At 51.5% G+C, this 25392-nt stretch overlaps 1 protein-coding gene across 4 annotated transcripts; it reads right to left on the bottom strand.

Annotated features, from left to right (window-relative positions):
* Positions 1-1266: 1266 nt before the first annotated feature.
* On the bottom strand, positions 1267-25296 carry LOC308064449 (angiopoietin-related protein 1-like; the record flags this gene model as incomplete). Of its 4 annotated transcripts, none has more annotated exons than XM_080388974.1 (6): positions 1267-1893; positions 2013-2321; positions 3081-3224; positions 21741-21934; positions 22024-22133; positions 25053-25296. In XM_080388974.1, 4 exons carry the CDS (start codon positions 21832-21834, stop codon positions 1268-1270), a joined length of 1173 nt encoding a protein of 390 aa, XP_080245100.1. In that variant the 3' UTR covers position 1267. The 4 variants fall into 4 exon arrangements, with proteins under 4 accessions (XP_080245100.1, XP_080245101.1, XP_080245099.1 ...); XM_080388975.1 differs by having other exon boundaries at positions 25228-25296; XM_080388973.1 differs by having other exon boundaries at positions 22024-25296.
* Between the last annotated feature and the right edge of the window lie 96 nt (positions 25297-25392).

Here is a 25392-nt window from a genome sequence, read left to right as displayed (position 1 = left end):
TGCTGGGGGGTGATGCTTTGAGGCCACAGGGGGATGGGGAGCCCTGGGGTGAGCGGAGGTCTTGGGGCAGCCCCGCAGTGCTCGGCCTGGGCTCTCTGTAGCCAGCAAGGCTCCGAGGGGTGGCAGCGCACTGCATCACGGACACTGCTTTCCCACCCCGGAGCGGGTGACATTGGGTGGCCGGGACACGCCAACATGTGGCTAGCCATGGGCCACCCACATCTGAATTTTGGCCAGAGGCCAGCGAGCACGTGGGGCAGCACCCCACCCCCCCAGCGAGCCTGACGTGTGTCCGCAGCACCCGTCCCATGGTGCTGGCGCAGGTGTGCTGCGGCGCGAAGGTGCAGGGCAGGCACGTGGGAGTGGGCACACAGCAATGCCCTGCACCGGCACCCCCTGCCTGGGCAGGGCAGGGGTCCCCCGACAGTGCGTCCCCCCTGAGGCTGGCAGTGCCCTGCAGAGCCCCCAGAGCCATCCATCCTTCCCTGGAGCTTCTCCAGCATCAAAAACTTGCAGTTTCTTTATTTAAATGCAGATTCTTTGTTTAAATCTTTATTTAAATAAAACCGCTGTGTTTTATTAAAATTAATTCTCTATTTGATATTTTCCCTGCAACCCCATGTATTTTTTCACAAGAAGCCTGGCGCTGCCCTAGCACAGCTGCTCACTCCGTACCAGCCTGTACAAACATACTGGAGGTACGAAGTAGGTATTTGCAGGTTGTAGGTGTTGTTTTAGACAGGATTTTACCAGAGGTTTTAAGAACTGCTGAACTGAGAGCCAGCATGGGTGAAAACACCTCTCCAGGTGTAGGTGTCAAGGCCACATCTTCAGCAAGTGGGGTTAATTCAGATTTACTAGGAAATAAAGAATCCTCACCCTTGCCCCACCCCAGCTAATGAGGGGGTGACAGAAACCCTGGAAAGAAAAAGACTGATTATTTATCCAGCTAAGAGTAAGGATATTTTCCCATGACGCTCATCCAGATGTTATGTTTCTAAAGCACATTTTATTCTCCAGAGCAGGTATGTTTGACAAGAACAGGGCTTGCAATGTGTTAGTCTGATTATAATGCAATTAAAATAACAGCTCAAAGGGGAAGAACCCAGCAAGGGAGGTGGAGGAGCCTTGCAAAAGAGGTGAAAGAAAAACCTGCCGGCAGCCCAGGATGCCCTGCTGCCACCCGCCCCGCTGCCCCCAGCAAAGAGAGGCCCGGCAGGGCACTGGTCTGGCCACGTGCCTGATGCAGGCAGGCAGCAGCGAAGCCCTAGCAGGTAAGGGGTTTGATGAGGATGGCAGAAGCTTTGCAGTTCCCACTGCACAGGCTGCCCCACGTTATGGCCCCCTTGACGTTCAACCGGGCAGAGTAACACGCCGAGTACCACCACCCACCCCCGTAGCTGGAGGCACAGTTCCCGCTGTAAGTGTCCTGATCCAGATCTTTGGTGGAGAACTTCATGTTGTCATGCACGGTGGAAGCACTGCTTGTGGCCATGGCATCCCCTGCTGTCCCCGAGTACGTTCCCAGCCTCAGACGGTAGCCATGGGACTCACCTTCCAGGCTGAAGAGGTTGTAGTCTGCAAACTTTGTGTCATTTGCAGCATCCCAGATGACAAACCTGACCCGGTAGACCTTCTGCTTGGCGATCTGATAGATGTACTCAGTGCCCAGCCAGAACTCGCTGTGCACGTTCCCAAAGCCGTACTTGTAGGTGCTCCAGGACTCGGCCCAGGTGATCTCCGTGCTCTGCCGGTTCCTCTGGATGACCGTCCAGCCCCCGTCCGTTGCATTCATTTCGCAGTACACCACGATGGGGTGCAGCCCTGGGGGCTGGATGACGTAGATGCCACTGGGGCTGCCAGCAGGGATCTCGCTGCAGTCCTTGGGCGAGCCTGGGGCAGGAGAGAGGGCAATTTAACAAGACCCTGTGCATTCCTGTGGCTGGAAGACGAAGATGTTAATGAGACCTGGAGTGCCTGAGGAGCAGGGATCATGCAAATGCCATCCTCACCTGAGCACACAACACCTGCGTCCTCGCTGTGCCTGCAGTTGTGCTCTCCCCAAGCCTGCAGCGAGCACTCAGTGAGGCGCTCCTCATCCCCATTGCAGTTAACGCTGTCCAGCCAGATAGTCCCCAATCCGCTCCCAAAATAAGCATTACTTGGGGCTGATAGTGCCTCTCCACAGCCAAGCTGCCTACACACCACAGAGGCATCTCTCATGTCCCAGCCGTCATCACACACTGTTCCCCACTCATTGTGGTACCAAACCTCCACCCGTCCGGAGCACTGGTTGGAGCCATTCACCAGCTGGACCTGACCTGGAACACAGAAAACAACAGTAAGGAGGAGATTTGGAAAAGGGGGGACAACACCAAAGCAAGCTGAATCCCAGATTAGGAGGTACATTCTGGCTGAAGAAGTGGAGTCCAGGCAGTAAGATGTGGGGCCTCTACACCTCTGATCTCGCTCCTGGCTGGGGAAGGAGACTTAGTCTCCATTTCCAACTATTTTTGGTGTGTTGTGGACCCAGAGACTGGGCATGGGTTTGCCCTGTGTTCCCTCAGCCAAGTGGCCATCTCCTCCCACCACTGAAGGAGCTGCGTTTCGCTCTCCTGGGGCTATGAGTTCCCCAGGAGCAAGGCTGAGGGTGAGACAGGGAATGGTGCACCCTGGTGAAGTATCCTCAGGCTATTTCACAGGAGATGACCACTTTTCTGGATTTTAGCCATGGGACAAGCAAAACAGCTGAGGATGCTGGTGGCACGAGAACCCTCCCTTTCTTCTGCATCCTTCCCACTGACTGTCCCTACCATCCTCCACAGGGCAGGGGGTGTGTGGGAAGAGGCAGCTTTGGCTTCAGGGGGGGATCATAGCAAACCCTCTGGGCTTCTCCACACCCATACACGAGCAGAAAGGCCTGTGACTGCAAGGTCCCGTGTCTGCCCGCACCAGACATTTGAGGATTGTCTGGTGCAACCAGGGAGCACCAGGTTGAAAGAGGCCCTCCCCAACAGCCTGCTCTGTGTGCTTCTACCCCATGTCCTGCTGGCACAGATGGAGACCTCCCATGTACCTACCCTTCACTAACGTGTTCAGAGCAGACACAGCATTATTCAAGACAGACTGATTGAAGAGTGACAGGCTTTGGATGCTCCTGGTGAGATGTGGGGCAGGCAGGGCCAACACACAGGCGAGGAGCAGGAGCGGAGCGCACTGGACAACTGGAGGAGGAAGAGACAAGATGAGAGTCAAACAGAGCATCCCACTGTCGAAGTAAAACATGCAATGGGGAACCAGCTGCCCAGAGGTGAAACAGATGCAAGTCACCCCGAACCTGCAAGGACAGCATGAGGTTACCTCTCTGACATGGACCTTGCAGCCAGACTCTTTCTTGTCCCCAGGCTTCATGCCAGAGCCCAAGGTGCCCAGAAAATGTGGGGAGCAAAATCAAGCAATTGTAAGAGAGTCCTCTGCAGATCACATGAAACTTGACCAATGTGTTTATCTTTAAGCACAAACCTTAACAAAAACTTTGGAGAATATTTTCTGCACCTCCAGCTCACTAAACAGCTAGAAAGTACCTCCTCAACCTTTCTACTACACTCTGGAAAATTCAAATACCCCCCCCAAATTTACTCAAAAATAATAATGTTATTAACTTTAATTATAATAATAATTTTGCCAAGATTTAAATCTGAATATTCATTTAAAGATGGCATCACATCTGCACCTCTGGGGGTTACAGCAGCATTGGATTGTGAAACATCTGGAAAGGGAGAACTTTTTCAGTGGTGCCTCCGTTTTGGACACCCCACATAGTGATAGACCCTTGACAGTAATTGGAAGCCTAGGCTTTTTATACACCACTACCTACAATCTTACATTTTTAACACATTTACACTTAGATTTATGACTCTGCTGAGCGAGAACTAAAGCACAGTGACTATCTGCTAGACTTGAACCCGTCCTTTTCTCTGAACCTGCCCCTGCTCTGCTGGAATGGAGGGGTACTGCGAGGAGGTGAGTTGCTGTGGTTTTTTTCTTTGTTCAACATCTTCTCTGTCCCCACTGACCCATCTGCATGGGGAAAGGCCACTCTGACCTTCCCTCCATAGATTTTGCCCTCCTGCTCCTGAGCACAGCCCTTATTCCAGCAGCTGGGGCAGACCCGTTTGCAGACACCTGCCCTCGCTGCACCTGGACTCCGAGCCTCACTGAAGCTCTTCCTGATGCTCTCGCAGTGATGCGAGGTGTGGAGAGCCCCCATCTAAAGCTCCAGCCAGAGCAGCATGGTGACTGCACCTGCAGGACGGCCAGCAGGTCTGCACCCCCTGAGTATGACACACAGCTGGTCTGACCCTCCTCTGCTCCTGCTCTCTGGGACAGGGGAGCATGCAGGTTCCCTCTTCCCTGGTCCAACCCCTCCTGAGCTCTCCCCTGCCCTGATGCTGCCTGGGGAGCTGCTGGGCTGGGCTGAGGGCAGACCTAGGGACTTGCAAGTCCCTCTCAAACCTTCTCCCTTGCCCTGGAAGAAGCAACACGGACCTTGAGTCTGCCCTGCTCTGTGCCCTGTGTCATCTTCTGCCTCTGTGGTAAGTCCTTCATCCATAGGGGCACACAGATGGCTCTGCCAGGGGGGAGACTCTCAACACCACCACCTCCACCAGCACCACTTCTGAGGGTCCACGAGCCAGGGACCCCCCCCGCCCTGCTGCCCCATGCTCACACTCACCCATGCCGACTCTACAGGGACACCTGCACACTTACAAGTCCAGAAAGTTACTGTAGAATTGCGTTGAGTCACAAGATTTATAGCTGCACAGTGCAGGGGAGGAGTGGGGTGACACTGCTGCTAGTCCTGATCCGTTCCTGTCTCGGGATGTGTTACTGAGCTGTCGATGATGGAGTGGTGACCTGGCCCCCAGCCAGGGGTATTCACCTGCTCTGATAAGAGCCCTTATCAGAATCTGAGCAAATACAGCCCAGAAGCCGCAAAAGCATCCTTGCACGTCCCTTGTGTCAAGCAGGGGTTTTCCTGGGTATATCAGCAACGGGTGTTTGGTGGCATTCGCTGATCCTTGGCAGGGCACAAGCCCGGAGGTGCAGCCCTGCTCAACACACAGCTGAGCAGGGCCAGGGGTCCCTCTGCCAGGTCCGTGCCGGGGTGCACAGGAGCTGAATGCAGCAAACCAGCACCATGGAAGACACCAGGGACATCCCTGCTTTCTTCTGGAGCAAACACACTGTGTGGATCAGTAGCATTCATAGGCATGAAGGAGAATGGGGGAAACATCCAGCTTGTCATGTCTGGGGCTCATGTCAGAAGCAGAGCTAAAGGGACTGGACCAAGCCTCAGGTGAAAGCAGGTGTCTCTCCAGGGAGCACCTGCAATATCTCCTGCCTCTTCCAGCTCCTGGGGCAGGAACTGTGTGGTTCATTGCATGTCCTCTGCGTGGGGCAGACATGTGCCACTAGCCATCACCGTGCAGGTACAACCTATGGTGACAAATGCCACCTTTCACCCAAGTGAGCTTTGAGCTATGATTGTGAAAAAAATACTGAAAAAAAATAATTTCCTAAGTCTTACAAATGAAAAATGACTGAATAATGCCAGCGGCTGCAAAAATCTCATCTGCTGAGGGAGAAAGAGTTTCAGACAGAAAAGGCTTTCCCCAGCAATGCTGAGATGACTGTGAAGGTGAAACACAAATTGTGCTGCTTGCATGGAGGAGTCCAGCTTAGCCCAAGGTACATTCAGAGTTACTCTTATGCGCTAACTTGCAGCTCAGTCACTGGAACAGAGCAAACAGGGAAGTAAACAGGATTTCCAAAAAAGTTAACAAGTGAACTGAGGAAGCAGATTTTTTTTCCCCATGCACTCTGCCTGGTACATGATGTTTCAAAAACATTATCTCTCATAACTCACTTCTGCATAGATGTGGTGCTTGGGCCATTACCTTGGGAGGGGTGGGATGTTATCCCATTCCCAGCATTTCTGTTTCATGACAGGTCCATGTAAATGCCTGAAGTCAGCCACAACTGCGGCCACAAGGAAGGCCCCGAAGCCATGCCAAGCTCAAAGAAGTCCTGTCTGAGAAGTTGGGAGTTTCTACCTGCCAGGTGGGGTATCACCAGGTGGACGACACTCCTTCGGAGCTCTGGGCAGACACCACGGACCCGGGGCTGCCGATCACTGCCAGGGCAGACCTGCCCGTGCAGACCTCCCCTCACCTCCTGGCTGCAGAGCCCACCCAGGTGACATTGAAGCAGCTTCATGGCTGTGTGGGGCTGCCCCAATGCTGATAAAAAGCAGCCACAGCCCCCCTGGCCCTGCTGGGGCACTTGCCTGGCACAGGGGCTGCCCTGGGCAGCCAGCATGCAGGAGGCAGCTCCCCCACCTCAGGGATGCCCTGGTGTCGGCTGGGTTATGGGACAGCCGTCGCATGCTGCTAGCGAGCTGCTCTCCATCAGGTTTATGGACATTTGTCCTACCTCACCCTCCTTGATTTTTTCCTTATTGGCCTCTGGAGCATCTGCAAGACGGGAAATGTTGTCTCCCAGCTGTGAGGTGTGAGTGGTGTTTTCTCTTCCCAGAAGAAATGCCAAAGCACATCCTGAGTAAAGAAAACACTAATATCTATGCTGTCACATACCTGTGCACACACATAAAATTTTACTGCGATGAATGCATCACTTTTGGTGCCTATTTCCAGCGTTATAAACTAAGATTAAGTTTGTGTAAAGGAAATATTAATGTGTCGGGAAGATTGAACTTGTCTGGGCAGGCTGGGCTGATGGGCTGAGGTCAGTTGTATCAGGTTCAACAGGGCTCCGTGCCAGGTCCTGCCCGTGGGTCACAGCAGCCCCAGGCAGCTGCAGGCTGGGGGCAGGGGGCTGGGAACTGCCCAGCGGGAAAGGGCCTGGGGGGGCTGGTTAATGGCCGGCTGAGCGTGAGCCCCCCGTGTGCCCGGGTGGCCAAGACCAAGAGCATCCTGGCTTGGATCTGAAACAGCGTGGCCAGCAGGACCAGGGCAGTGACTGTCCCCTTGTGCTTGGTACTGGTGAGGCTGCACCTCAAATGTTGGGTTCAGTTTTGGGCCCCTCACTGCAAGAGGGACATTGAGGTGCTGGAGCTTGTCCAGAGCCGGGCATCGGGGCTGGGGAAGGGGCTGGAGCACAAGTCCTATGAGGAGCGGCTGAGGGATCTGGGGATGTTCAGCCTGTAGAGGAGGGGGCTCAGGGGGACCTTATGACTCTCTACAACTACCTGAGAGGAGAGTGCAGTGAGGTGGGGTCAGTCTCTTCCCTGAAGTAACAAGTGACAGGACAAGAGGACATGGCCTCAAGTTGGGCCAGGAGAGGTTTAGGTTGGGTATTAGGAACAATTTCTTCACCGAAAGGGTGGTCAGGCCCTGGAACAGGCTGCCGAGGGAGGTGGTGGAGTCACCATCCCTGGAGGCGTTTAAAAGACGTGTAGACATGGTGCTTCGGGACATGGTTAGTGGTATGCTTGGCACCATTAGGTTAATGGCTGGACTCGTCCAACCTGAATGGTTCTATGATTCTATATCATCTGAGTATGGGCAAGAAAGAAATTATTGTCGTAGCTGATAAAGTCTATCTCCATATTCACCAGGAGCAAGGGGCCTTGGGTTCCCATCTCATTGACAGAGCAACTTCCTCTTCCTCTTTGGTTTCATGCAGGAGGGGGCCTGGAAATCAGGACCATAAAGTGGCAATCAGTTAGCTGAAAGGAATGTGCTCAAGCTTGTCTAGACAACAATTAACATGATACAGAGCATAGGGAGTGGGGGACGGATGGCGCTGAGGAAAGGTAACACCTTGCTGTTAATTGCTGGCAGTTAACCACCAGTCAGGGATTGCCTAGGATGCAATGCTTAGCTTCAAGAACCAATCTGTTTAAAACACGCAGCTTCTGAAAGTGTATAAAACCTCGTGCTTCTGTACAATAAATGGACATTTGCTTGCATCAAGCTGCGTCCCGTCTCTTCATTCGCTGCAGTTTCAATGGCTTCAATGCCTACCAGTGAAGATACCAAAAAGCACTGTTTCTGAATAACTTTGCTGCTTTCCGAACCCTGGTTCTGAACACTTCTGAACCCTGGCTGAGAAGCCAAGGCCTTCCCAGTGTACTTGACTTTGGTTTTGCACAAGTGTTGTGGAGTTCCCTCCAGCCACCACCCTTTCCTTTTGCTGCTTGGCCAGTTTGCTCTGTCCCGGTCACTACCTGTGCTCATGCAGGAGCTCCAGCTCACTCATCCTTTCCTTCAGCATTGCAGGGGAATTTGAGGCTCTTCCACAATTTTGAGCAGTGAAAGGGTGGCCCCTGCCTCTCGGGGTAACACACTGGCCGATCTGCTTCCATTTGCCTTTATCCAGGCCTGTTTCAAGGATTTTGCTTTCCCCTTCCCATGTAAGATCGAGCCAGTGGCTGATGGTGTCCCCCTTCCCACCTTGCTGGGACCCACACAGGCACAGCTTTACCCCAGAGAGGTCACCCGAGCAGGGGCCATCCCCACATCAGCATAAATAAGACTGTGTACGGTGACAGACCACTGGTGTGGGGCAGAGTGAGCAGAGGGACACTGATGCTCTCCTGCATCCCTCCAGCAGCAGCCAGCACCTGGGGTGACATTTGCTGCTGAGCAGAGCAAGCTGATAACCACCACCTGGCCTGGGAAACTGCCCCTGACCCCAAATCTGCATGCAGAGGGGACGGAGCAAGTGAAAAGGATCTTTCTTACTCCTGCCAGTGATAAGTTGGTGCTCTGAAATGTGCTGTTAATTAAAATCCACCATGTACAAAGCAAAGATGGTCAGGGACACTCCCAGCCTTTCTTTTCCCAGCCTGTGTGGACTTTCTGCTTCCACACAGAAATCCCGGACTTGCATCTGGCCACTAAACCAGGACTCTCTAAACGCTGGACTCTTCCCCTACTGAAAATCCAAAGTCACCACTAGCCCCTGCACTGTCCCATGCGGTTATGGTTTAAGTCTCATCATGTAAACAGGGCTCCTGCAGCACATCCCACCCATCCTTGTTGTAACCATGGTGCTCTGCAGGGGGGGAAGAGGCACCCAGAGGTCATCAGGAGATGCCATGGGGAGCTATGCTGACACCCACGTGGCAGAAAACTCAACCCTGCAGCCCCAGTGACAGCTGGGGACATGAATGGATGAGACACCTTGTGTGAGGTTCTCCTGATCTGAACCATGAGACTGAAACATCTCATGGTTGTCAGCAGGCAGAGCCCCTTCCCCATGGCTGTCTGTGGCCAGGGGACCTCCAGAGCTGGTGTCTCACTCCCCTGGGAACCCAGCATGGCACCTTCCCACATCTGGGTAGCTCCTCTACCCCACTTGAGAGCAAGTCTTCTGCTCTCCTGTGAGCCCAGTGGACAACATGAGACACCACAGGTACAATATAACCATGTCACCTGCCTGCAATGTCCCAATTTGCTCCTAAACACTCTCAAGACACAATGGGACCATTAACTGGCACAGGAGTAAAAAGGAAAACAGGTGCAAGCAGTGGACCACAGTGTAACCTTGTCATTGAGAAAGAAATTGCTTAAAAAGGAGGAATTTAATGGCTAGAAAACGTGGACCAAGAAATATAATCCTCTGAATGGCTTCATGGCTGCTGGTGAGCAGCAGACGTGTTGTGCAGTGATGCCATCTGCTGCCTCCAGCCACTGGCAAGCTGAAACTCGGGAGCCCACTCTGCAAACAGCTGCAGCGGGCTCAGGGGTGGAGGGGCATGCTGCTCACTACTTCTCACCTTCCAAAACCTGGACATTATCGCCACCGATGAACTGATTAGCAAGCCAAGAATGAAATTAAGTGGTTTTATGGTGGTACTGCTGCACTGTTCATTTAAACCACTGTGATGATTTAACACTTGATCTTCCCTGATGGGGTAGGAGAGTCCCTGGTCTGCCATGTGGACTCAGCATCCATGAAATTTCAGCCTGGGGTATGGCTTTGATTGTCAGGAGCCACCTTGCAGGTATGGTAGGTCGCTGCTGATCTCATCACCACTTTGTGCACTGCAAGTACTGCACATCCTCAGAGAAAACGGGCTTGAGGAGTCTGCAGTGTGTAGAGACAGATATCGTAGACAGCCTTTAGCAGAGATGGGTTTGAACATGGCTTTTGAAAGGTAGCGCTGGCACTGGACTAAGTGTGACAAGAGCTGTTCGGGGGAATTTTATTGGAGTTAAAATTAAAAATGTTAGTCAAATTCTCCAATTATATCCTTTTTTCTCCCTTATTCATATCTGTTTATAACAGTTGTGTTGAGCTTTGGTACATTCCTGGTGTCCTCAACGCCTGCACATAGCTGTGCTGTCCCCGCACAGGGGCCAAGCCATCCCCTTGGCCAGGCTTATGAGCATTGCCCCTTGGCACAGCTTGCACAAGGTCACTGTGGGGAGACGGGGTCACATGTATGAAACACGAGGATATTTGTGTTTGCCAGCATTATTGGTAAAATCCAGCTCTCCAGATGAATCCTTCATATTCCAAACCCAAGGATGAAAGAAATAAGATGATACAGATGTCTTCCTATCATCCCGGGGCTATCCACCAAAGAGGCATTTCTAACACCCTTTTACTTTCAAGCCAGTGAATTTTCATATGCAGTCACAGCATGTGCAGCCCCACAGCGACGTGGATGCCAGGTTTTATTAGTTCAGCAGAACATCATTTGCTTTACAGTGCCACAACACCCGATTACAGCATCCTCTTCCCTCTGCTCATAGACAGGAAATATTTTGGTCAAGGCTACTTGTCTCATGAAATACCTTACCAGGTATTAGGCAGCAAAGTGACTTTTCTTTCTACCCTGTCCTAATATTTTGACTATGGCTACAGGCTTGGCAGGGCTCAGCCAAGCCCTAACTGCAGTAATTACTGCCCTGTCCTGTTTCTGACATTTCACGTCCTCTCCAGGCCAGCCTCAGGATGGTTTCAGCAGTGCCGTGGTCCAGCCCCATGACCCTGTGGTGGCAAGAGGTGGCCTGGGAGAGGCTCTGGTTCTTGGTGGACCTGAAGCAATTCCCAGGAGCTGCGAGCTCATCAGGCGTTGCTGTGCCCACTCCATCAGGATCCTGCCTGCCTGGCAGGGACATGGTGGCACCACCAGGCAGGCGGCCATCTCCATTGGACATGACTGTCTGAAATCAGACAGGGAAAACTGTGACAGAAAGTTTAGCACAGTGTCCTTGGAATATATCAAAGCAGCGTCAGTCATCTAATAGGATAAGTAACGTAAGCTGTGTTGCATGAAGAGGAGTGCTAATGGGATATCGCTTTATGCAGGAGACAGTTTGATGTATCTGGGCCACTGCTAACTAAATCCTCCCTGAAGTTCCCTCTTTGTGGCTTTTCTAGCTCCGGGATTAATCAGCTCTCTTCTTTTCATCTGAAAGACATGAGACCAGTGGATGCCTGCAGCTCTGAATGCAAAGCACCACGGAAGCCCATGTTACCCTCCAGGGAGCATCGGTGGGGACAGCACAGTGGCAGCCTCGGCCATCTGCCCCCAGGCTGTGTCCTGCTCTCGGGTCCTGCTTTATTTATGGAGTCTCCTGCCTGCACGATGCCAGGGAGATGGTGTTCGTCCTGGCACTGTGTGGTCCAGCAGGCACTGGGGTGCAGGGTGAGCCCTGATTTGGGTTCCTGGCAGCTACCCAGGGCGCACGGGAGAAGCACGTCATGACCCACACGGCCAAAGTCACATTTAGGATCATAACTCAGGTTCATCCTGACTTCTGAGCCTTTGGGGCAGGGTTGACTTCTGCTAGTCTATGAATCATCCCCAAAACCAAAAGTCTTCCTTGCAGAGAGTCACAGGGCAGGAGAAAGGAGGAGAAAAAAAAAAGAGACTCACAGAGAAGGATTGAAATGCCCTTCTGAAGGAAACGTACAGCAACCTCAGCTGCCTGCGCCTTGGGGGACAGCAGGCCTCGTGGGCCCGGACGGACCCAAAGTCCTCTGATTTTGTGCAGCTGAGGCATGAACCAAAGACAACCCTGGTTTACACCAGTTAAGCAAAGCCCTGCACAGAGACAAGCTCTGAAAGCAGGTGCAGGACTTGCCATCAGCAGAGCTGATGGGGTCCTCACACTCCCCCTACTCCTATGCACCCGTCTCATTCCCTCAAACCCCTGTCTCAGCAAGCTGCAACAGCCATTTGCAAGTGAAGACTCGTGGCCCAGCAGGGTTTTCTGCTGCAGCCTGCAGTTTTGGTGCAAGCATGGAGGGCTCCAGCGGCAAGATGCCCACAGGCTCCAGGCTGGGCCAGGGTCCTCAGGCCAAGCTGCAGCTGCCCAGGAAGCTGGCGGCAGCAAAGCATGACCAGCCTTGCTGTCAACAGGGCTGGCACCAGCCTGGAAGAGCAGGATGTGGTGACTGGGAGGTCTGAATCGTCATGGGAGGGATGGGGGAGCTAAGGAACATCATTGCTCAAGGTGTAAGAACAAAAGAGGAAATAGTTTTCAAGCACAGATTCCCAAGAATAGCCAACAGCTCAGGAGCATGCTGCATCCAGGGATCCTGTGTAACTAAAAGTCCATCAAGGGAGGGAGTCAGTGACCCAAAGAAGGGCTTTGCAGACCAGCAAGTCAAACATCTCTGAGGGAAAGCGCATGTTTGGAAGATGCTGGAAACATCACTGGTGCAGCACCTGCCCAGCTGCCCTCAGGTCAGGCAGGCATGAGCGCCAGTTCTGCACTGCCTGGCTGTGAGCTGGACCAGTGGTACGGCCAGCCCGGTGAGACCCACGTGTCACCTCTCTCACTGCTCACCAGCTTCTTGCTCCTCTAGGTCACCAGCTTCTCAAGCTCGATCTCCAAACACGCATGTACCAGACTTGTAAATCTTCTGCTTTTGTCTCTGAAGAGGGAAAATCTGAGAACATCCCCAGAGACACAGCTTCATCTCCTCCCTGTATTCAACTCATTGTCTCAGATAAATCCCCTTAGTTCCACCAGGGCTCAACACGAGTGGAAGTCTGTTTTGAATGAGTCCAAACATTTCTATTTCCTATATGTTCATCTTTCAACTTCAAAACAGCCTTTTAAAGTACCACTATTTCTTAAACAGCCTTCAGCCTGAGATGGGCATCAAAGGAAGAACTGGCTGGTCAGGAGAGCAGGCTGCCTCCTCGTCCCGTTTGCAAAAGAATCATGAGATAACAGATTAATTCCCCAAGTAATGTGAGTATTTCAGGCTGAAAGGGTTTTCTACAGAATCCAGTCTGAGGAGGTTTTTGGGTGTGAATTTGTACATGGATTTATTTTCCTGTTCACACTGAGATGGCATCTGGCAGCTATGATATACAGGCACCGGTCCTCAACATTCAGAAAGAAACATTTGAAAAAAAGCTCTTAGGGTTGCAAACATTTGAAGAACAACAAAGTTTTCCATCTTTAAGTAGAAAAGTGACCAAGACATAACTGACAACTTCAGTACAGTATTATATAACCATAAACATTTGCGAAGTTTAAAGAATAAAGACTACAAAGCATTTACTAAAGAACAGAATTTCAATAGGGGGATTTTTAGAATTGCTTATGTGATTTTAAAGAGAAAAGGAATGAAGAGGCTTCATTTCCCAAAGGAGTTTATGGCTCTGCAACCTGACTGCAACCATCTTTTTTTTGGAGTGCTGAGCAGAGCGTTGTGACAGCACTTTCTACTACAAAGTTTTGTTTCTACCCTAAAAATAATCCTAAGAAGTTTTCTTTCTTGCTTTGAAAGTCAGACCTTTCTCTAGCTGGTTTCTCATGCCAGGGATCTTGACTCCCTTTGGGCCCAGCTGTTTCCAGACTTAGAAACTCTATTTGCAGTGCCTTTGTGATCTGAAGTCTCTGTGCAGGTACCCTGTGCATGCCACATCACTAACACCAACACTGATGACCATCATTTTAGGAGAACAATAAAGGGAAGAAGAATTTTGAAGTTGCTCTGGGAGGTGAGGCACATCAGCTTGTGCCCAGGGAGGTGGCATTGCCTGGTGCGCTTGGTGTTCGTCCCTCGTCGAAAGAGAACAGAGATAGGTTCAACGATGGATTTCTTCAATGAGTTCAACATTTTAATTAGCAAACAGATCATTTGCCATCACTTCATGTAGAAATCATTTTAAGTGCCTCCTGATCGGTAGTAGTAAAGACAAGTTTGCAGTAACCCAGAATTCGATCCCAGGTTGTTGCTGGTCATCTCCAGCAGCTTCTGTGAAGGGCTGTGCATCGAGGATGTCTCCTAGCACCCTTCCAGCAACTGTGTCCCTCGCCCTGCTCTGCCATCCCTCCTTTGAGCAGAAAACTGCCTCTCTGGGAATGTCACCTCTCACAGACCGAAGGGCAAGGAAGGTGAGTGAGCGTGGGACAGGAGGTGGAGAGGGTACAGCCCCTGAGCTGGGCTGGAAAGAGGACAGAGAGCCCTGGGCAGAACAAGGGTGACTTGGGGATGCTTTTGAAGGTGAGGGAGGACAGGGACCAAGGGGAAGAACAACAGCAGCTGAGGGTTATAAGTGGAGAGCAAGGGGACAGATGAGGCTTCTGGTAGGAACAGGGGTTGGCAGTGATATTTGTTCCCATCATGGACCCCATGCTTGAATGTTAAAGGTGCCAGCCATGGCTCCATTGAGAAGAGGCAGCCAATGGTCAGCTCCATTACAGGGGGCTTGATCCTCCCAAGGATGCTTCCATCTGGCTGTGATTAAGGCCTTCAAAACCGGGGGAGTTGAAGCCACATGGACCTCGCATCTCTAGGTCATCTGTGGTAATAATTCCTTGACAGTGACACCATCCCATTGCTGAGGTTTGCACCATTAATACATACCCAGGAACATTTGCCTGCTGAGCACAGACTGCCCTCATCGCTGATGGCTCACCACCCCAGTTTTGGTACCTCACAGAACAGGACAGATCGTCAGTCCCTGCAAATGTAGCCTGCTCATTCCACAACAGAGCCAAACATACAGCCTGTGACTTGGGTTTCCTTGCAAGCCTCAAACCACCCTTCCAGAAATCTCTGGTCCAAATGCAGGACTGCCATCTCCTGGACAGCTGGGAAACTCGGTGTGCAACAGCCCCAGAAAACCATCCTGGAATAAATAACTCGGGCCACGTGGCCAAGGGGCTGCTGCAGTGGCAGGTACTGCCCATGAAGAGGAACCCAACCTTTGGGTACCTCAAAAGCAGCTGCAGTATGAGCTCCAGGGTCAATTAACAGCTCTGTGGGCAGCATGTGTTTAACCTGTGCACTAAGCAGAGCACGGTTCCCACCACTGAATCAAGTCTTCTTGCTCTAATGCACGACTTAGCAAGCTTTCGTGTACTGTAAGTCCCTAGAGAGCCAACTGGACCTGAACAGACACCTTTCACCACCTCACGGTTCCTTTGGTGCAGTTTCTTGCACACCCTTTCACAGCCTGAAAAATATGGGTGAAACCAGATTTTCACCAGACGACCCTGCACCGAGACCAGAGGGTCGCTGTGCCTCAGAGCCCCGCGGCGAGCCCAGCGCTTTGCCACTGAGGAACATGCACATGGCCCCATGCTGGATGCAGGGGACACAGGCGGCTCATCCTCCCATCCCTCCCCATGCGTCCTGCTCCCTCAGCCCCCTGCCCTGCCTCTGGCTCCCCTGGTGCTATCCCCTGCCCAAGCACTGGCCTCATGCTGCTGGCCCCCTGCCTGCTGTCACTCCCCAGCTGCCCACAGTGTCTGAGCCTGCAGCAGGGCCATGGTGACGCTCCTCTGCCTTTCAGCCAAGCACTTCTTCCCCAGATTATTCTGCTCCCCAGATCTGCACCTGCCCCCCAAAATCCCAAATCCCTTCTTGTTTCATCGCACTCCAGTTTTGCGCCTCCTCCCCACCTTCCCCCACAGCCCAGAGAGGCAGGCATAAACTACGGGGAACTTCAGCCCAAGCAGTTTAGGGTATGACACAATGACACGTAATGAAGCCAAGCTTTATGGGAAGCACCAGGCAATCCTTTTTCATTCACTGTGAACTGCCTGTGCTTTGAAAATGACTCCTATAGCACCTTGCAGAAGTAATGGAAATCCTCAACAGCCATTCTTAAACTCACCACGAGATTTACAGCATTAAATCTCCGTTCTGCTAGCAGCAGTAAATAAGAATGAGTGTGACCATAATAGAGCTTTAGAAACATCAACATTAATTTTGTGAGCTATATATGTGTGCAGAAATTAGGAGAAGACATTTACTTGAAGTAGAAAAACTATGGAGACATGTTTAGAACCGCCACGTGCTCCCCAGCATCCCTGCTTGCCCAGCAGGGTGGGGTGACGGCAGGAACCAGGTGGGTGCTGCCCCTGCCACGGGTGCGTGTTTCTGGCAGCACCACGGCGGGATGCAGGAACCGCCTGAGGAGGGTCAAGGAAGGGCATTTGCTGGGACACAGCCAAGCAGAGGATGCACCACAGGAGCAGACAAGGAGGCTCTCATTGTGCGAACAGTCCTGGAGGTGACTGGGCTACGACTAAGCCAAGCACAGCAGGACACTGATGTGCCTTTTCATGTAGGAAGGACAAGCCCAAATCTAGTTCAAACGAAGAAGCCAAGTTAAAGATACCAAGTGTAGCAATGCAGTGGAAAGAGAGACTGTGTCTAGCAGCCCTGTAGAGAATGTCAGAGAAGCCAGTTCCATACCCACTCTGTGACTGCATTTCTCCTATTATGTGACCCTGTGAAGTCATTCCTTGCTGTACAACATGGCACTTGCACAGGAAAATAACGTGAGATGAGCTTTGTGCTCCTCAACACCCATGGTCAAGGAAGGTCTGGCAGTCACCCAAACACCCCAGCTCTTCCCAGCACCTTGGAAGAAGCATTCAGGGTGCAGCTGATTTCTGTTATCAGGAAAATATCTTCTCTTCTCTCTAAGCATACTGTCGGATCCATACACTGCATCATATGGAGAGAGAGGGATGCATTTGTAGCTGCATCCATTGGTAGGCACTCTTACTCTGTTAATTAACTTTATCCTTATGTTATGGTATTAGCATTATCTCTTGCCTGTTAAGCAGTCATTTAAAATGCTGCGGAAAATACAGTTGATTTCCATATGCCAACAGACACCATGTTCTGTGTGCTAACTGCTGCATCACAGAGATACTCAAAGCACAAACCTCTATGCTTCCAAGATTACAAACAACTCAAACAAATGCCCTGTGAAGTTACATGCTTTTATTACTCTCAGCAGAAATTATGTGTTCCTTCTTCTAATAAAGCAATCTGGTAAATATCTGATAATAATCTAGTAATCACATCTACAATCTGGTAAATAGTAAAGGCAAGATTGAGATACTCTTATGTTTGCTACAGAAATGAATGACACCATTGGCTCTGTCACCCAGGAGCAGAACTGGTTCCAGTTTGTAAATCCACTTGTGCCAACCCCCCCTGGGCACACAGCACCTGGTGCAAGCGGATATTGCGAATGTATATGTGCCTTGCAGACAGCAAGTGGAAAAGGCCAAAGAGCAGAGGGACAGGGGCTGGAAGAGTGACGTGGACAAAAGTGGACCATAGCTCCCAGAGCTGGAGATGGGACACTTCGGGATGGCTTTTATGAGTTGTTCTAAATTATATCAAAGTAAATTATATTTCTTAATAAGCTTCAACCCCATTTTGGAACAGCTTCAGGATTTAAACAATACACAATTTATAGATAAAAGGGATCACTGAGGACCACAAGTGACTGGGAAAACCATGAAAATACCAAAATCAGCCGCTCCTGTTTCTCAACAGAGATACTTTCCACAGAGATATGAAGACTCAGCAAACACAAAATTTGCATATTTATGTTTAAGGACTGATAAAAGTTTTCTGTTATACATGTTGTATATATGTTGTAGGAATATAAAATTGGCATCTTACGATATCTTGGGTTACAGCTGAGGCCTGGGGGCACAGCATGAGAAAAGAGATGGGAAAACTCAATGAGGGAGTGCCCACAGCAGTTTAAAACAGTAATATATCTGATTCATCATCTTCTGCATTACAGCCAGGGAAGGTTACATACACTCTAGGGTCCTTTCATCTGTTAAAGTGATGGGAAAAGGCCTTTGTGTTCCTGAGAACTGGGCTGTAAGTGAGCACCACTGAAGAGATCTCCATCAAACTGAAATGGGTTTTAGTTCATTCTGTCCAAAGGGAGAGTGCAAATTTTAATTAATTCAATAGCTGTCAAGGGCTTGGAGACCTGCAGATTAATGGTGCTGGCTGCAAAACTGCAGAGCATCAGCAGTACAAGCCAGCCCTGCCATGCTGAAGACTGGCAGGGAGCAAGAAGAGCTGGGTAAGAAACACGCCTGTCCGCCAGGTGATGTGCCAGGGGAGCTTCTCAGCACATCCACAGAAAAATGCCAAAGCTCAGAAAAAGTACCAGCCCAAGTGTAACGGGTGCTGGCCACTTCCAGCCAGCATTGCTGCACCGTGGAGTTTGGAAACAGGAAGAGAAATGCAGTGAGCTCGCAGGGGCTGTAGGGCACCTCCCCTGGGAAGTGATAGTACAAACAGCACAAAACCTGCTTTTTTCCCACTCACGGTCAAGTTTTAGCTACGGCAGGGTTGTAGCAAAGTGCAATTCCTGCCATGCAGCAGTTGGTACCTCCCAAAGCCCTGAGGCTCTGGCAGCAGAAAACCAGCGATGCAGGGTTGTCACTCAGGAAGGACACCAGAACAAGTCTGCTCAGGGTCCACAGGAGTTGAGAACCAGAATGCAAGTCACCGACAGCCCTAAATATGCTTCTGCATATTAAGCCTTGCAACCTCTCCCTGCTAGCTTGCAGGTGACATAGCTGAGCTGGTGTAAAGCTATCTCTGACCAAGAGAGGAAAACCCACATCACCCAGCAGGTGCCACTTTTTCCAGTAAGGCACATGGATTTTTAGCACACCAAAATGTGGGCCTCTTCAGGATATACTCTCACTATGGGCTTTGTGACCCTCAGATAACAAAACCCATGTTGCTGCAGAACATATAATGCTCAGCTGTCTTAACCCACAGTCCTTGTCCGAAATCCTGGATTCCCTTCTCTGTCCTCCCCAGGAGCAGGACTGTTGGAACTGCCTGGCCCACTTGCTGCCAAAGGACACACACTGGATGGATCTTCCTTCACTTCTTTATAACACAACTTAGGGCACACTAAACAAAGGTTAGATGATGCAAAAGCTGAAGCAGTAACTGGAGGTGTAGGTCTGTCTCTATGTGTATTAAGAACTGCTCTTGGATTTCACAGGTTCGGGGTCACTTCTGCATGAGATATGAACCTGCCATGGTGTGCTGTTTCCCACGTGGCCCTCCTGTGAATGACCAGAATAAAACATTTTGGCTTTTGTCAGGCCAAGAATGGCAACCTAGTGCCATTTCCATGGCACTGGTCCTCAGCAGAGTCCAGGCACAGCTGCTGCCCACCACAGACAGCCACCCAGGTCTGCGCCGAGGACAAGATGCCTTTTTCTTCACCTTCAGACTTCATGCCCTTGGTTTGCCTATGATATCTTCTCATTTCCAAACCCATCTTCTTCCTGTGCCAAGCCTCTTGCCAGGACAGGCAGGCTGAGCTGTGAAAGGTCTTGAAAGAAGTGAAGTACAGCCACCAAGCCCCTGCTGCCTCAGAGGATGCCATCATACAGCCCAGAAAGGAAGCAGGTGCCTGGAGGCTGGTGCAGAACCCTGCTTCAGGGTGTCACCTCTGAGCAGCCCTGGGAGAGGAGGAAAGAGAGCAGCAAGCAGGGCTTGCCAGAGGAGGTGGGCGTGAGGAAGGTGGATCTGGGGGTGGAGATCCTTGATCCTGGCCACTCACAGGGGAAAACGGCCATCGTGAAAGCTGTCTGGCAAGCATTGGAAGTGCTAAAGCAGAAGCATCCAGGTGTGGAGAAGGATAGGAAGAGTTGGAAGACCCCAATGCATCTGGGGTGTGCAGCGGAGTATGGATCATGAGGGAATAACAGGGGAAGAGAAGGGAAGATGGGCACAAGACAGGAGTCCAGTATCACTCTAGCACTGGGTCTTTTGCACAGCTGGAAGGCAGAGGGTGTATATACACTACTAATGAAGGGCACTTCCCTTAAGTCATTGCCTGGCCCCTTCAGACATAAGAACAGCTGAACTAAATCAGATCAAGGGTCTGTTTAGCCCAGCACCATCTCTGTGATAGCTGCCCTGAATCTCTAGAGAAGCACAAGAACAGGGCAATGAGATGTTATAATTTCCATGAGAACTTCTGAGCCTCCAAATACCTTTAGCTGAAGGATTCTCTGGGCTGCACGTGGCTTCTGCCCTCCCTTGCCAGCTGTTACACCAGTAGGAATAGTTTCTTGCCTATCAAAGGCTTTCTTCTGAGCTGAGAAGCATGTAACATCATTTATAGAAGCTCATAAATAGCAATGGGTCCCCCAAGTCCCCATTCTACTGACTCACTTTGATGCTGCCTTGGAGGGACAGGATTCAGGTGACAGGGTTCTTCTCCTTCCTTGAAGTGTCTGCCTGGACCCCATCATTACCAGGTTGGAGTGGAGGGCTGGCAAAGATCCCCCTGCTCCTCAGGGCTCTGCCTGACTAATGCTGCAAATTGCTGTCTGTAGCAGTACAGCAGCATAAGCAGCAGCGCTGCACCACAAGTTTTGGGGCTGAGAAGGCACAGGGGAAGGTGCAGCAGCAGAGTCTGTTATCCAGAGACCTGGAGCCAGTAGGGTCTGAATTTGTACCAGCTCCCATATACCTGGGTCAATACAGCAGGATTACAGGGCTCCTGGCTCTGGTCTCCAAAAGGTTTTCTGCCACCACAGCCGATTTTAGAAGCAACGGTGGAATTACTGAAGTTGTGGACAGGTAGAAGACTTCTTCTCCCTGCTGCGATAACACGAATAAGCCTTTGTCCTAAGAGAAGGGTCAGAGATTTCAAACACCATCCTAGAGGACAGTTTGAGTTTTGTAACCTTGGAAAGTACATGTGAAAGGGCTTCAACTGGAAAAGGAAAATTCTTGATTACTAAGAATCGTTTTACTGAGCAAAATTCTGAAAGAAATGGGTGTTTTGGTAGGTTACTCAAATATGGAAAAAGAACAACCACAAGCTCTGCTTGTGCCTTGGCTTCAGGGATGTGAAGAGGTTGAGGAAGGTCACTTCGCAGAGTGCACCAAAAATACAGGAGAACTGTCAGTGTGATTTCACATGGGAATAAAATGCAATTTCAAAGCTTTTTCGAGTGAGTGAGGAGCTAAAACACCTGCTAAGCATACCCTGTGGAGTACACACAGGAAATGGTGTATCTTCATTTCAGCGGTGGAAGCAGGGAACTGGCACTGCAGGGATCAGGAGAAGAACAACTGTTTTACAGCAACAGAAACTGGGAAGACTCTGCAATGCAGCAAAATGGCTGGGTGCACTCTTGCACCTAGAAGACTGCAAACATGTCACAGGCTCTTAGAGATGTGATAACATCTACTAACACATGGGTTTTGAAGCTCCTTTGAGGGGGTGGCTGTCCCTTGAACCCTGCACAGATGCCATCCACCGCTTTATTGTACAGATGTGCGCAAGGTGGTGTTGTCCTTGAAAAGAAGAGGACACTTGGCTTGATGGCCTTATGAAAGTTGAAATTGCTCTCAGAAAGGAAATGGGCCCAGAATAAACTTTACTGCTTGAGCTGAGAGGCTGAGCACATACATACCCAGGAGATGTGCTTGTGAGTCAGCAGGGCACAGCCCTTCAGCACGCTGCATTTCCTTTTCTGCCTGAAAGTGTGTTGCAGGGTACAGCATCATTTCTTCAGCACAGAGGAAGGAGCTCAGCCTCCAGTGGAAGGTGCTCTGGAAATCTGCAGTGGGTTAGTTAAGGCTCCAGGCTGGGCCAGAGTGCAGAAGTCTAGGGAATAAAATGTCTGGAATACATATGTGTATTTATCATATATTTTCTGCCAGCTGGAACATGAAGTGTTGGAGATAAACACTTACCTACTGAAAAACTGGCTGAGATGGAAACCAGCTTTCAATTAGAAACCAGGCTTTGCAGGCTGAGAGCAGCAGTCACCAGCACTCCCATTCCTGGGGGACTCGCAGGGTCGCTGCCAAACAAGACAGGAAAACCAGAACCAAAGTCAATATTAGAGCAGCAGCTGTGTAAAAACACCTTCCTAAATCCATTCAGGCCAACAACGTCCACAGCCCGTGTGCTGCGGCAGTGAGATCACATTGCAGCTCTGGCTCAGCATGTTAAATAAACAAAAGATAAGGAGCCTGACATTTTAAACCCAACGTTAACTGCACCACTCCGGCAGCGCAGATGTGCTGGCAAGTGGACGTGCTCTGTGTGTACCTGATATATGACAGTTGCTGAGCTATCAACCCCATACAGCAGAAGAGAGAGTAGCTGCTCACAGCTGAGCGATGCGTTTGCCCTGCACGTCACATCTGCCCACTCCTCCTGAGGAAAGGACTCCTCTTTCTAGTAACCTGCTTGGAAATGAGGACTTCAGAAGCAGAAATCATGCAAGAACGGAATGCCTCTGTTGGACTGAAAGCCAGGGATATAGAGTCTGTCCTTGTGTCATTTAAGATAAATGGAAAAAGCAAAAGCTCTTTTTAGGTCTTAGAACTCACTTATTTTTCTCTTGGCCCAGCTTCAGCTCTTTTTAAAGCAATTGGCAGTGTTAGGAAGCAGGCACTTTGTCTCCAGGGGAATCCCTGAGGCTTCTCTCCAGATCAGCTCTCAGGCCTGTAATGCCTCGCGCTCTGCGTGGAACCGTCCTCAGGCAGGACGCTCGTCAGCCCCTATGCTACAGTCCAGGAGCGGGTCACGGAGAGAAAATACAGCACCCATGAGGGGCAAAACCACCGCTGCGCATGGAGGGAGTAGGTGCAGCAGTGGCAGCCGCGGTGCAACAGCTACAGCAGCAGGAAGGAAGCCAGCCGACAGCAGGACCAGGCAGAGATGATAGCGGCAAGCAAGGGCTGCGGCACTCGCCTGCTGCACTCGGCAGGCAGCTGCGGCAGGAGGAACCATGCAGATAACTAGGATGGTGTTGAATTATCTTGGCTGAATTATACAGGGGAGCTGCTCAGGTGTTCAACTGTGTGACCTCTGGATTTAAACATAGGTAGGGTCACCTAGGCTGGGACTTTCATATCCTCTGACCATACCTAAATGCTGCAGCATTTGGCAAACTTCCAGCCCCGCTGTTTTAGTTTCCTCCTGTCAGGTTGGCTTCTTGCTCCTCTGAACTACTCTCTGTACCCAGCCCAGCCTGACTGCATTGCTCACGGGCCTGGCAGCAAGAACAGGGCTCTGGAGACAAAGGCAGCAGTGCAGCACGCACCGCCATACAGAAATGCTGCACCTGTATATCTCCAGCCTGTATTTGGCTTTGTAATGGCCAGATCACATTAATGGCCCCTAGCTGTGCCGTCATCCTGCAGAGGCGACGTGGATTTTCCTCCTCCTGGCATTTCCAGCTAAGGAACTTTCAGCTTAGAAACTTCTTCAGTAGACAGGTTTGTACTCTGCACTGTTTTTTCTTCTGAATGAAATTCCCCCCCAATTGTCCTGTACCTGACCCTTCTCTGTACTCGCAGCCTCTCCCAACCTTGTACGCTATGTGAACAGAGTTAAGTTGTTTAAAACCAGTTCCTTCTGAACTTTTCTCCACCCTGACTTCCCCTCTGATAAATTGTCATCTTCTATGTAGTGAGACTCTTACCTACCTCATCATTCATACATACTGCTCTGGAAGTTAGGTGACTTTTGAAAAGAACTAGATTATCCTTCAGTGAAGCTGCACCCCACTTTACCACATTTTTCATGCATTTTCCCTATCTTTCCCACATGCTTAAGAGAAAGCAGCTTGGCTAGCCAGGTGGCCCAACACCAAGCCATAGAGACTAAGACTTTATTGGCTGGAGGAGACTGAGAGGTTCCACACTTCAGAGCTTGGTAGAGCTCCAGCTGCTAGTGAATTCCTAGGAGCAGGTACATCTCTGTGTGCTTTCACCAATGGCTGGCAGGGTAGAGGGGGGACATTTGCGGTTATTACCTGCTCTCTTCAGTCCTAGATGAAGCCTTTGGGGTAAACTAGGAATTCCTACATTGACATTTTATGCAGTCATACTTTTTCAGTGGCGATTCTTAATGGGAGGATATAACTTTTATACTCCAGGTTGTACAACGGCTGTACCTAACTTTATGGGTAGTTTGAGGACTTGAATTTATCCCACACAGCTCCAAGTAGTTGTCACAGCTGCTTCTTTCCACCCTAAAGCAGACACAGCAGGGCTATACAAAGCAGAACTATTCCCAAGTGCCACAAAGCAGATCAGTAGGGTACTCCAATACACAAATCTGCCTTCCACCTCACTGAGGAATGGGTTGGAGGCAGCACTGCTGCGCTTGGATTTTTGCTCTGACTGCTTTCGGCACGCAGTGCCTGAGCTACTGCCTCTCCAATCCCTGGTAAACACTAATGACACAAAAACTCTGTATACGCCGTTCCTTATAAAAAACCCAACGGATCCCCTACACGCAGAGACAAAAACACCAAAGCAGCAACTCTCCGTGCTTGGCCGCTCCTCCTGGGGCTGCAGCACGCCGGGCGTCCGGCCCGCCACCGGCAGCAGGCCCGGCGCCTGCCGCGCTCATAGGATCACAAGGTGTCCCCAGCCGCCTCCGCGCCGGTCCCCCGGAGCCCTCCCCGGCCCCGTGCCGGCTGCCGTCGGTCCACTGCGGGCCGGAGCCGCGGGGACAGGCCCGGGTCGCACAGGCGGCCGCGGCACACCCCCCTCACCCGCCCCAGGCCTGGCCGCCGGAGCCGCCGCTTCGCCTCCCCGCGGCACGCAGGGCAGCCCCAGGCCGAGAGGCCGAGGGGGGGTGCGGGGCCGGGCCGGCCACCGCGGCGGGGGCACCGAGCGGTCCGGGCGCTCGCCGGGGGGAGGGCGGGGGGACGGGCAGCAGCGAACCCCCCCCAGCCCCACAATGCCCCGCGCGCCCCTACCCCTTTAAGGTGCAGTGGGCGGCACGAACGGAGCGCGAGGACAAAGCCCGGCGCGCGGCGCCGCCACGGTACCCGGATGGGCGGGGAGGTAGGGCCGCGCTGCGATTGGCCGCCGCAGGGCGGGGGCGGGCGGGTAACGGGGCCACAAAATGGCGCTTCGCTCCCCGCCACTTACATAACGTGACCTTTCACCTCGCGCGCGGTGCAAGTCAGCTTGATGCGCCGGCGGGCGGGGCGAGGCGGCGCGATGGGCGGGCGGCGTAGCCAATCGGGAGCCGGCAGTGTCGGCGACAGCCAGTAGGATGCCGGGGCGTCGGGGGCGGGCGCTGCGGGGCGGGAG

The sequence above is a fragment of the Falco punctatus genome, assembly GCF_963210335.1.
Source record: "Falco punctatus genome assembly, chromosome: 1".
Lineage (NCBI taxonomy): Eukaryota > Metazoa > Chordata > Aves > Falconiformes > Falconidae > Falco > Falco punctatus.
The sequence above is the reverse complement of the archived record's forward strand: the minus strand, read 5'-3'. Positions and strand labels throughout refer to the sequence as shown.